Here is a 14279-nt window from a genome sequence, read left to right as displayed (position 1 = left end):
GTCACTGGGCTACTAAGTAGATGAGTCCAATACAATTGTATAACACACAGCCCTTCAGTCAAAAACATATTCCTCTCAACATTGACAGGAAGTGCCTCTGAGTAATGAGAAGGAGCCATGTCTTTATAGTTGAGGATAAGGGAAGTGTAGGCCAGGCTGAGAGAGGCGTGTGTGTCTGTCTTGTGTAACCAGGTGGAGCAACACTAAGCCACTTCCTGTACACTAAGGCGAGGAGCCGCCAGCGAGTTGAGGCATCACTCGGCCTCAAGCAGCTGCTGTAGGAGGACAACACCACCCCAACACAGAGAGAGAGACAGGAGAACGAGAGGTTGCCCACAAAACCCAGCTTTGGAGGGCCATCATCCCCCAAGGCCCAGAAAGACAGCAGAGAGGAGTGCGGGACGGTTTCTAAGAGAAGGGGCTCGACCGCACCCATCCAGAGAGGAGCGATGGACCCTCGGAAGTGGACAGGAGGCCTGCTGGTCCTGTCTACTACACTACCCTATGTCGGTAAGACCCCTCCAAACCCTGTTTCTCTTTGCACCTGGGCTCATCCCTGACCCCTGTCAATCGGTGCTCAACCATCTGAAGCCTCCAACAACCTGGTATCATCAAAGAGCTGGTGTAACTCTGTAGTATTTAGCTGAAAGTCTAGTTTACTCATTATAGACCATTATACAGCTGTACAGGCACCCACTCAAATGGAGTCATACTACCTATGATGCCTGCACGGTGCTTTGAATCCCGCTGGGTTAAACACCGCTCACTCACGGTGGTGTCCTCCGTTTCTCAACAAGAGTCGGCCATCTTTGATGAAGCAGGAAAAGACAAATGAGGGAGAGCAAAACACAGCGCTGTAGTCATTTAGAGGGTTTAATAAACACGAGTTCCAGATTCTCACACAGGTGTTTAGAACCAGGGCATATTGTTAGAGGAAATACTAACTTGACCCATATTTAACTTCTTGGCCCTGAATGAAGGGACTTTTTACTACCACATTTACTACTCTCTCCATCGTGTCAATGCCCTCACGTTGGTTTGGATTGGCTTTCAAATGTTACGTTACTGTGAAGTGTGTGTGATCTGTATTGTACACAAGACTTTGAGTTGGGTTTTGATCATGTGGAGAATACAGAGGTGTCTGCTGTCTCCTTCCACTCTGATTGTTGTGTTCTCTCATCAAAGGGGACAGGTTGAATATTTTTTTTTTTAAACAAGCCAATTTAAAACATCTACCTAGATTTGTTAATTCCAGTAAAACTATCATATTCTTGTTTCCTGTTCCAACAGTCATTCTCAAACCCTCACTGTCAGTGTAAGTTACGGTATTGTTGTTGTATTGTTATGTTTAAGAAATAAGGCCTGAAGAGGGTGTAGTGTATGGCCAATATACCATGGTTAAGGGTTGTTCGTATGTACGATGCAACGCAGAGTGCCTGGATAAAGCCCTTATCCGTGGTATATTGGCCATATACCACAAACCCATGAGGTACCTTATTGCTGGTATAAACTGGTTAGACATGTAATTAGTTTGAAAATAAAAGAGAGCCGCACACTCGAGGAGCTCAGATGCAAACATTATACCCTGATGGATTATACCCTGATGGATTATACCCTGATGGATTATACCCTGATGAAGACAGCTTGGCTGTCGAAACGTTGGTAATTAAATGTTTGCATCTGAGCTCCTAGAGTGTGCGGCTCTTTTATTTTCTAGTTTCTACTCCGCTAGCCAGCACCTCGTCTTAATAGGTGTTCTACTCCGCTAGCCAGCACCTCGTCTTAATAGGTGTTCTACTCCGCTAGCCAGCACCTCGTCTTAATAGGTGTGCGTTTCTTTTTCTTCTAAACATGTAATTGGAACAGTCAAAATAAATGTTTTGTTATACGGTCTCATACCACGGCTTTTAGCCAATCCGTATTCAGGGCTCGAACCACCCAGTTTATAATATAGTGCAAAGTATATGGTGCATTACTCTCAATCAATAATAATAATAATAATAATATTATTATATTGAAGTTAGACTATCCCTATCTGGACAAAGACTGTTTTCATTGTGAGTAGCAATATACCTTACCATTACCTTGTCATTATCACTTAGCACTGTGCCGTAATGTAATGTTCTACCAGAAAGGGTAATGTAATCATAGAACACAACCAGTGAAATAAAGGTTATGGTAAGGTTTAGAAAAGGAGGAGAGAGAGCATCATGATTTGACTTTCAACTTTTTTTTTCTCTCTCAAAGACAGAATGAGGGGTCACTTGAATATCTAATGCAGAAATACATTTTGGATTGGTTCACGCTAACAACGAAATTGCTAATGATTACTTAATTAAAAAATATTTATTTCATAATTGTAACTTTCTGATTTTGCAGAGGCAGTGTCGGCGACGTAGGCTAGTCTACAGTATGTGTGAGCGCTCAGGCCCCGTTGTCAACCAATTTGTATTTATTAGAGATCCCCCATTCGCTGCTGCCATTAGCTACTCTTCCTGGGGTCCAAACACATTAAGACACTTACATTACATAAAACAAAAGATAAAACAGTACATCATATAACATTATTACACCACTACATATTTACAATACAAAATGTATAATACCACCGTACAACAGTGTGTGTGTAGAGTGCGTGTGCGTTCGTATGCGTGTGAATGACGGTCAATGGTCAACTCTTTATTTAGATAACCTTCCAGCTTTTTAAATAGCTTTTCTGGTTACTGTACTATGCGTTTAAATAATGGTGGGTTCTTTTGGACAATATACAAGTTTCCTATTCGGACGTAAAGATGTATATATTACGATATACTGCCTAACTGGACAGGTCCTCTTACACACTTATTAGAGAACGTGTCAGTGTTGTCAATAGCTTCTCCACTTTGCGCTTTATGATTTGCTCATTGTGTTTGCATTAGAGAAACAATCAATGTATTTCAACCTCTCCATTTAATGTTCAGTCAGCGGTTCTCTCCTTTCTGCCAGTTGGCTGTGCCATTTTGGGGAAGCTTTGTTTTTGAACCTGTCATAGAACACAGTGTTTGGTGTGAGATACATTACTGTAACCATGACAGGGTTGGGGTTGTCTCTCACTCATATCCCACTGAGACGGAGAACCATGTAGGAGGGCCTTCTGTTTCCACTCTCAACAACACAAGAGTTTGAAATTTGATACTACCAGTTACACTATTAACAAATTAAATCCCAATGACAAAGGCAGGTCCATAAAATCTGAAATGACATGTAGTGATATTTATTTCATCACAGTGAGCAACTTTTGGGGTTTAAGATGCAGTTTATGTAAAATTACTAATTACTAAACGCGATAGTCTATTCAAAATGTTTTAATGCAATTCATCCAGCTAAATTGCACCCTTAATATTGGCCTGCGTGTTAAACTATGCTGTCATTGCTCAACAGGCTCCAAAGACTGATCAACAATCTCTGATGAAAAACAATGTTTTTTACTACTCAAATCATCTGATTATGTAATTGAAACATAAACAGTCTGTCTTCAGAGGCAAAAGCTGAATGGAAATGTATTCACGTCTTCCAAAAGTTTTCCGTAGGTGAAATCACATCACTCAATGACGGTACATCAAAGTTGCTGAGTGTCACTTTTTAAACACGGATTTTAACACACCTACTTGATTCTCTCTTTCCAACAAACTTCTACCGAGAAATGACAGATGTTGATGTCACCACACTGCAAAATAATCTATCAAAACAAAGATTTCAGTCAGTTTCCTTTTTAGGAGACCAGTAGATATATGGTATGTTCCATCAACACGGTCACTGGCAGTACATGGTGCTAAAGTTGGCAATAAAAGACCTCAGCAGCAAACTCTTTAACAACAATTAAAAAGCTTGTAACCTTTCAAATTGTCACCGTTTACCTGTGGCACTGCACTGGTCAGGCCTGAGATGGACTAGACTGAGGCTACTATTCAATCAAACACACAATCCTTGTTTTATGGGTGGGCTATTTCAAAATTATCTCTCCCCTTAATGTAATAATCAATGTTGGATTCACATACTCAGTGAAAAACAGGCTAGGTTTCCACACAACGTAGACAAATTCCAATATTTCTGTTAAAAATATTTTTTCTTGCAAATTCACAGGCATACATTCACACACACAAAATTGTGCAATATATTATACAACTGGACTCTGTAGCGTTTCAGGGTTTGAGATACGAACTCTGACCACAATGCAGAGAGAGACCGAGATATGGTCTTGTAGCGATGCAGCTGTTTCTTAAAAATAGTTATTAGGAAACAACCTGCGGAGCCCATCATGTCAGGTCTGATATACCCCCCCCCCCCAGCCTCTCACTGACAGCTTCACACTCAAAGCTTCCTGTGTCAGATAATGTCACTTCACGATGATCTGCGATCTAGTACTTGACCGTAATCATACCTCACGTTTCATGGTGCTGGGGTTAATCACATTACATTTAATGTCCTGTCAGTAGGCCTCTTACAGGACATGTGGTTTCTCCATAGCCCTGTAGTTCAGAGTGTGGGTGTAGTTGACCCTAACTTAAGGTGCACAACATGTAATCAGGGTTAACCTTCACTAGAACTTGTTCACATGTAAATGTGTTGCACAGTGGAAGTATTGCACAATATGGTGCTATAAAGCATCTCATTTGAGTATGAAGTGATGAAGAACACAGATAAAAAATAAATAATGTCAACCTTAACGTGATGAACTATCTGGAGCAAGTACTTTGAAGTGGAGACAAAGTATTGCTGTTCCTGCCACATGTGCTTGGCCCTTGCTGCTGAGGCCCCTGAGGAGGCTTTAACCACACTAAGGCTTACCTGTGGTGGGAAGGGAGAGACAGTCTGTGAGGCGACCACAGCCACGATCATGGCAGTGCTAGTGATAGTGGAAACGTCTCCCTCCTAGGTCAAAAGACAAAAAGTTTCAGTAAACAATTGATTAGTTTTCAGTATGACCTCATTGTAAATGTTTTGTAGTATGTACACATTAAAAGGTGCTACAAACACAGAACAAAGACTGTTCATTTAGTCAATCACTCACTCAATGTCCAATTCTGCTCAGTAAACTGTGGGCCATCTGTCGTTAAACATCAGAATCATCTTTCATTCCTACACATGCCCAGAATATGACTTGGTGCTGCTAGCAATTTAACAATATAGTGAGAGAAACAGAATGTACACAAACTGCTCTATTCATTCAGATCCACTTTGTCCAACATCCGCACAGTGGTCGTTTCGGAGGTGCCGGAGGTAGGACTGCGTTAGAAGCTGTCAAATCCACAAGCAGCTCCTGGCATTATACCTAAAGCGGACATTGCCATTGGCTGCACGGAGTGGCATGAACAGAAATCCCATGCAGCCTTGTTTCTAAGTCAGAACAGTGGAATGTGAGATGTGATCTACACCTCCATTATGATGATAGAAACTATTTGGTTGAATGTTTTTCAATGTGAGCGTCATTATTTCTATAGAGCCTCCACTTTCTCCTTCTGAACTTCTAACGCCAGTGGGACAGTGTGGCTTCGTGACCATGATCGCAAGAGCAGCCGCTCGCCGATTTTGACAGCTCCAACGCAGTTCCACCTCCTTCGACAACGGCGAAACATCTGCTATGCGGGTGTCTGCTATCGCCGGTTAACCCGTGATCTGATTGAAGCCAGAGTTTACATACATTATACAAAAAAGTCAAGTGAATACAGTTGATGCGGTGTGCAACACTGTGCACCGTGCCTCAGTCTCTACCGTTTAGTGTACAAAACATTAGGAACACCTGCTCTTTCCATGACAGACTGACCAGGTGAAGCTGGGATCCCTTATTGATGTCACTTGTTAAATCCACTTCAATCAGTGTAGATGAAGGGAAGGAGACGGGTTAAAGAAGGATTTTTAAGCCTTGAGACAATTGAGACACAGATTGTGTGTGTGCCATTCAGAAGGTGAATGGGCAAGACAAAACATTTAAGTGGCTTTGAACAGAGTAGGGTAGTAGGTGCCAGGCACACCGGTTTGTGTCAAGAACTTCAACGCTGCTGGGTTTTTCACGCTCAACAGTTTACTATGTGTATCAAGAATGGAGTCAACATGGGCCAGCACCCCTGTGGAACGCTTTCGATATGCCCCAACGATTTGAGGCTGTTCTGAAAGCAAAAGGTGGTGCAACTCAATATTGGGAAGGTGTTCCTAATATGTGTACACTCAGTGTATATTATGTTGACCTAAGACTGCAGGAAAAATCCCACACGGGATCTGTAGGACTTTTCTTTAAGGGTCAGGGTGCAACTTTATGCTTCTGATTCCAGACATTCAATAGCTCTGCCTCCGTCCCACTTTCAATAGCTCTGCCTCCGTCCCACTTTCAATAGCTCTGCCTCCGTCCCACTTTCAATAGCTCTGCCTCCGTCCCACTTTCAATAGCTCTGCCTCCGTCCCACTTTCAATAGCTCTGCCTCCGTCCCACTTTCAATAGCTCTGCCTCCGTCCCACTTTCAATAGCTCTGCCTCCGTCCCACTTTCAATAGCTCTGCCTCCGTCCCACTTTCAATAGCTCTGCCTCCGTCCCACTTTCAATAGCTCTGCCTCCGTCCCACTTTCAATAGCTCTGCCTCCGTCACACTTTCAATAGCTCTGCCTCCGTCACACTTTCAACAGCTCTGCCTCCGTCACACTTTCAACAGCTCTGCCTCCGTCACACTTTCAACAGCTCTGCCTCCGTCACACTTTCAACAGCTCTGCCTCCGTCACACTTTCAACAGCTCTGCCTCCGTCACACTTTCTGAGGGTAAACGACAGAACAGACAAAGGGTCAGGGAGGATGAAGGAAATACTTGGACATTGTGATGCTGTAGTCTTTACACAGAGCAGACCTCAATGAAACAATTCACAAATGACCATACAATCTAGCTGTGTTCTATAGCTGTTGCTGTAGGTTTTATTATTTGCACAATTAATTAAATCAATTATTTAGATTCTGAAAGGCAAGGAAAACCAGCGGAATGTTCAATTCTGAACTTAATCATCAAGCTGCAAACATTTTGAATTGAGTATCTTTTAGTCTCCTTGGATAAATGCATTCACCAAATGACTACATTATTACTTGATTAGACTAAGAAAGCATTTCCTGTTGTAGAGTTTCGATGAGGCCCCTCTTACAAGGTCCTAACAGGGTCGTCTTCATTAGCCCACACCTTAGCAAAACATTTTGCAACAGGAAACGAAAACAAAAGTTTATTATTGGACAATTTCAGGTGGCCCCTCCGTGTTTGTCTGTCATCTTCCGTCCAGGTACCTAATGAATGCGACCCAGCACCAGTCTGCTACTGGAGCCCTGACCCTGTCTTCTATGAGTCACATCCTGTGTTCTGCCATGGCTTTTAGTGCAGGTGACATGAGGCGAAGGACCATTTTCTTTTAGGCTGGTTCAACAACCCTGGTGGTACAGTGCTGCTAATGCAGCCGGACAAGTTCATCAGACCACATATCCTCCCTCTCTCATTCACTGACTGGCATGTAGACTACTGCACAGCCTCCTCTCTCATTCACTGACTGACACATGTAGTGTACTGCACGTCCTCCTCTCTCATTCCTGACTGACACATGTAGACTACTGCATATCCTCCCTCTCTCATTCACTGACTGACACATGTAGACTACATATCCTCCCTCTCTCATTCACTGACTGACACATGTAGACTACTGCACAGCCTCCTCTCTCATTCCTGACTGACACATGTAGACTACTGCACAGCATCCTCTCTCATTCACTGACTGGCATATGTAGACTACTGCATATCCTCCCTCTCTCATTCACTGACTGACACATGTAGACTACTGCATATCCTCCCTCTCTCATTACTGACTGACACATGTAGACTACTGCACAGCCTCCTCTCTCATTCCTGACTGACACATGTAGACTACTGCACAGCCTCATCTCTCATTCACTGGCTGACATTTGTAGACTACTGCACAGCCTCCTCTCTCATTCACTGACTGACACATGTAGACTACTGTATCCTCCCTCTCTCATTCACTGACTGACGCATGTAGACTACTGCTCAGCCTCCTCTCTCATTCACTGACTGACGCATGTAGACTACTGCTCAGCCTCCTCTCATTCACTGACTGACACATGTAGACTACTGCATATCCTCCCTCTCTCATTCACTGACTGACACATGTAGACTACTGCATATCCTCCCTCTCTCATTCACTGACTGACGCATGTAGACTACTGCTCAGCATCCTCTCTCATTCACTGACTGACGCATGTAGACTACTGCTCAGCCTCCTCTCTCATTCACTGACTGACGCATGTAGACTACTGCTCAGCCTCCTCTCTCATTCACTGACTGACGCATGTAGACTACTGCTCAGCCTCCTCTCTCATTCACTGACTGACGCATGTAGACTACTGCTCAGCCTCCTCTCTCATTCACTGACTGACACATGTAGACTACTGCATATCCTCCCTCTCTCATTCACTGACTGACACATGTAGACTACGGCATATCCTCCCTCTCTCATTCACTGACTGACACATGTAGACTACTGCATATCCTCCCTCTCTCATTCACTGACTGACGCATGTAGACTACTGCATATCCTCCCTCTCTCATTCACTGACTGACGCATGTAGACTACTGCATATCCTCCCTCTCATTCACTGACTGACGCATGTAGACTACTGCATATCCTCCCTCTCATTCACTGACTGACACATGTAGACTACTGCATATCTTCCCTCTCTCATTCACTGACTGACACATGTAGACTACTGCATATCCTCCCTCTCATTCACTGACTGACGCATGTAGACTACTGCATATCCTCCCTCTCTCATTCACTGACTGACACATGTAGACTACTGCATATCCTCCCTCTCTCATTCACTGACTGACGCATGTAGACTACTGCATATCCTCCCTCTCTCATTCACTGACTGACGCATGTAGACTACTGCATATCCTCCCTCTCATTCACTGACTGACGCATGTAGACTACTGCATATCCTCCCTCTCATTCACTGACTGACACATGTAGACTACTGCACAGCCTCCCTCTCTCATTCACTGACTGACACATGTAGACTACTGCATATCCTCCCTCTCATTCACTGACTGACACATGTAGACTACTGCATATCCTCCCTCTCTTTCAATGACTGACGCATGTAGACTACTGCATATCCTCCCTCTCATTCACTGACTGACACATGTAGACTACTGCATATCCTCCCTCTCTCATTCACTGACTGACACATGTAGACTACTGCATATCCTCCCTCTCATTCACTGACTGACGCATGTAGACTACTGCTCAGCCTCCTCTCTCATTCACTGACTGACGCATGTAGACTACTGCTCAGCCTCCTCTCTCATTCACTGACTGACACATGTAGACTACTGCTCAGCCTCCGCTCTCATTCACTGACTGACACATGTAGACTACTGCATATCCTCCCTCTCTCATTCACTGACTGACACATGTAGACTACGGCATATCCTCCCTCTCTCATTCACTGACTGACACATGTAGACTACTGCATATCCTCCCTCTCTCATTCACTGACTGACGCATGTAGACTACTGCATATCCTCCCTCTCTCATTCACTGACTGACGCATGTAGACTACTGCATATCCTCCCTCTCATTCACTGACTGACGCATGTAGACTACTGCATATCCTCCCTCTCATTCACTGACTGACACATGTAGACTACTGCACAGCCTCCCTCTCTCATTCACTGACTGACACATGTAGACTACTGCATATCCTCCCTCTCATTCACTGACTGACACATGTAGACTACTGCATATCCTCCCTCTCTTTCAATGACTGACGCATGTAGACTACTGCATATCCTCCCTCTCATTCACTGACTGACACATGTAGACTACTGCATATCCTCCCTCTCTCATTCACTGACTGACACATGTAGACTACTGCATATCCTCCCTCTCATTCACTGACTGACGCATGTAGACTACTGCTCAGCCTCCTCTCTCATTCACTGACTGACGCATGTAGACTACTGCTCAGCCTCCTCTCTCATTCACTGACTGACACATGTAGACTACTGCTCAGCCTCCGCTCTCATTCACTGACTGACACATGTAGACTACTGCATATCCTCCCTCTCTCATTCACTGACTGACACATGTAGACTACGGCATATCCTCCCTCTCTCATTCACTGACTGACACATGTAGACTACTGCATATCCTCCCTCTCTCATTCACTGACTGACGCATGTAGACTACTGCATATCCTCCCTCTCTCATTCACTGACTGACGCATGTAGACTACTGCATATCCTCCCTCTCATTCACTGACTGACGCATGTAGACTACTGCATATCCTCCCTCTCATTCACTGACTGACACATGTAGACTACTGCACAGCCTCCCTCTCTCATTCACTGACTGACACATGTAGACTACTGCATATCCTCCCTCTCATTCACTGACTGACACATGTAGACTACTGCATATCTTCCCTCTCTCATTCACTGACTGACACATGTAGACTACTGCATATCCTCCCTCTCATTCACTGACTGACGCATGTAGACTACTGCATATCCTCCCTCTCATTCACTGACTGACACATGTAGACTACTGCATATCCTCCCTCTCTCATTCACTGACTGACACATGTAGACTACTGCATATCCTCCCTCTCATTCACTGACTGACGCATGTAGACTACTGCATATCCTCCCTCTCATTCACTGACTGACACATGTAGACTACTGCACAGCCTCCCTCTCTCATTCACTGACTGACACATGTAGATTACTGCATATCCTCCCTCTCATTCACTGACTGACACATGTAGACTACTGCTCAGCCTCCCTCTCATTCCTGACTGACACATGTAGACTACTGCACAGCCTCCCTCTCTCATTCACTGACTGACACATGTAGATTACTGCATATCCTCCCTCTCATTCACTGACTGACACATGTAGACTACTGCTCAGCCTCCTCTCTCATTCACTGACTGACACATGTAGACTACTGCTCAGCCTCCTCTCTCATTCACTGCAGGTGCAAGCGGACAGCAGATTGCAGTAGAAAACATCTCCACATCTACAAATACATGTATTATTACTAAACAGCAAGGGCTCTGGGCATGCAGACAGTTACCTGGAGGTCACATGATCATCCAGACACACAGATCAGGACAAAAGGACAATTGTGAACTTTTCTGAATCTGGAAACACACACACACATACACACACACACACACACACACACACACACACACACACACACACACACACACACACACATACACACACTTGCCTCTGTATTCACCGTGCTGAAGGTCTCCTCCTATTGTCCCTCTGAAGGTAAACTCAGTTCAAGGCCAGGTGTTCCTAATGTTTGGTATACTCTATACACTTCTTAAGAGCTTACTGACCACAGTGTTTCAGTGTCTCAGCCATCCTGAGGCCTGACCACAGTGTTTCAGTGTCTCAGCCATCCTGAGGCCTGACCACAGTGTTTCAGTGTCTCAGCCATCCTGAGGCCTTACCACAGTGTTTCAGTGTCTCAGCCATCCTGAGGCCTGACCACAGTGTTTCAGTGTCTCAGCCATCCTGAGGCCTGACCACAGTGTTTCAGTGTCTCAGCCATCCTGAGGCCTGACCACAGTGTTTCAGTGTCTCAGCCATCCTGAGGCCTGACCACAGTGTTTCAGTGTCTCAGCCATCCTGAGGCCTGACCACAGTGTTTCAGTGTCTCAGCCATCCTGAGGCCTGACCACAGGGTTTCAGTGTCTCAGCCATCCTGAGGCCTGACCACAGGGTTTCAGTGTCTCAGCCATCCTGAGGCCTGACCACAGGGTTTCAGTGTCTCAGCCATCCTGAGGCCTGACCACAGGGTTTCATTGGCTTCTGTAATCCTGACTGCGTCCTTATCGTCAGTCTCTCTCTTGGAGGCCAAACTGTTTCTAGATCAGATATGTCCTAGTGGAAATGAAAGATAAGGAGGGGGGAGGGTGTATTTTGCAGTCCATGGACCGATACCTATCGTTTGGATGTGGCTGATTTGGTCTCTAAGCTTTAGTCAGTCCTGGTACAAAGTAAGTTGGAAATAGGTCTTTGCTGATGCCATATAAGTAACAGAAACACACACCTGGGGCTCACATAGGCAGTTATACCACCTCAGACGCAGAACGTGTTGCAGCTGAGGAAACCACTGAGCTAGATACAGCTCCACTCACCCCCACCACAAAAAGGCTTAGAGTCACAGCAACCACACTGAGCCTGACTGTCATATGACTGTCTTCCTGAGATGCAGAGAGAGAGAGAGAAGTGAAAAAGTTAACAAACTGTTTCTGTTCTATACGTGTGTGTGTGAGAAAGTGAGTGCACATAGACACATACACACACACACACACACACACACACACACACACACACACACACACACCTACTTCCATTCACCTTCCTGACATAATCCTTCTACCAGTGAGGGGTGGGTTTTACCGGGGGTGTTTGTGTGTGTGTTCTCATTAATGTCAACCTCTCCCCTGCAGAGGCGATGACTCCACTGTACGACCCTAAACTCTGCTACATTCTGGACGGCTTCCTCCTGCTCTACGGTCTCGTCATCACTGGACTGTTGCTCAGAGAGAAAGTGAGTCCAAGTTTACACACCACAGATGCAGATTAACCTCTGACTGGATATACGGGTACCATATAGGTTTTTTTAGGACCAGTTACTGTCTCAACATATTTGGCTGATCTCTCTGTCTTGTAGTTCTTCAAGTCCAAGGGCAAGATATTGGAGGATGACGATATCTACACAGTGAGTAGTCGTGTGTGTGTGTGTGTGGGTGGCAGAGGGGGGGGGTTGTGTTGATGATCCTGGAACACTGTCCCTGTGTTTTGTAGGATCTGAAACCTACGGACGGGGGCGGTTATGGACGAATAAACAGAAAAGATCCAGAGAGTGCAACGGCACGCGATGTAAGTGTGTGTGGATCTATATGTCATGTAGAAGAATGAGATTCGTATTACCCCAATCATGCATCAAAAGCCTGATTCTGTGTACCTTGTTATATTATTCACAGAATCGCAGGAATAATGACGACACTTACACGGTAAGTGTATTACCCAACATACAGTATCATTTCATGTTATTTTAGATATTATAATAGATATGGATGTTTCTCATAACTCACTGTTTCCCTCCGCAGTCCCTTAAAAAACCAACAGACGACACGTACAGGGAGATCGCTGTGAAGGACAAGCAGCGCCGCAGGAACAAGAACGACCAGGTGTACCAGGTGTGTAGTGGAAGTTTATTTGTGGGATGCACAGGATACACATGGTTCACACAGTCCAACGAAACACTTACTTGCACGTTCCCTATTGACCACGCCCCACCGCTGAAACCAACCAATTAACAAGGCCCGAATACACAAACAACAGCCCTTTCACTATTAGTTTCTCTCTGAGGGGACAGTGGTAGGGAAGTAGATGAGAGGGAAGGAAGTGTGCAGTGAGAGGTTTGGAACAAAGTGGACGAGGCAAGGGTTTAGTGAGAGATTTGGGATGAATCCTAGTTGACTGTGTCCCCCTCCATCTCTCTATCAGGGTTTGAGTGCCGCCACCAAGGATACCTATGACTCTCTCCAGATGCAGCCTCTCCCTCCTCGCTAACCGAAACATCCTGGAGGATCACGCCTCGTCCAGCGGTCTGTCCTGTTTGCCTTTCTATCTGCGTCCAGTATACTGCTACAGTGTTGTTGTATGCAACAGTTACATATCCTTCTTCTCAAATCATTTTAAATTGGTGAATAGTTAGTTATTTACCCACCAACCCACCAATAATCACTGATATCTACAACAGTCCTTGTTGTGTAAAAAGTATGTTTGCAGTTGTGTTACTCCCTTTTTATCGTTCAGGCTTTTGTTGGAAAATCTGTAGACTTTTGCGCCAGTAACAATTTCATAACTGTCTTAATATATGAACTTGATTATATTTTATCACTATTTTATCACTTTAGCTCGTCTCTTCTCCCCATACACCCCCAGTCTGTAACCTTTGACCCTGACACTCATTCTACCAACCCTTCCTCACTGGCTACTGCTTTTCTAGTTTATACCTGGAGTAATGTAATTAAAGAATAAATATGTAGGTTGTTATTTTGCATACAGTGTACAGTGTAAACGTTCCCCTCATGTTTATAAGAAATAATGTGCCTCAGCACTATAATAAAGCCATTACAAAGATCTGATTATCAGGTTTGTCCTTTT

General features: G+C 44.6%; 1 protein-coding gene across 1 annotated transcript; it reads left to right on the top strand.

Annotated features, from left to right (window-relative positions):
• Positions 1–158: 158 nt before the first annotated feature.
• Positions 159–14260, top strand: LOC109883459 (T-cell surface glycoprotein CD3 zeta chain). Its single transcript, XM_031792929.1, has 7 exons — positions 159–510; positions 12554–12654; positions 12778–12825; positions 12912–12986; positions 13091–13120; positions 13217–13306; positions 13617–14260. The coding sequence occupies exons 1-7, from the start codon at positions 450–452 to the stop codon at positions 13680–13682; spliced, it is 471 nt and encodes a 156-aa protein (XP_031648789.1). The 5' UTR covers positions 159–449; the 3' UTR covers positions 13683–14260.
• Positions 14261–14279: the final 19 nt, after the last annotated feature.

Source organism: Oncorhynchus kisutch, linkage group LG16 (assembly GCF_002021735.2).
Source record: "Oncorhynchus kisutch isolate 150728-3 linkage group LG16, Okis_V2, whole genome shotgun sequence".
Classification (NCBI taxonomy): Eukaryota; Metazoa; Chordata; class Actinopteri; order Salmoniformes; family Salmonidae; genus Oncorhynchus; species Oncorhynchus kisutch.
Note: the sequence above shows the minus strand (reverse complement) of the source record. Positions and strands in the feature narration are given on the sequence as shown.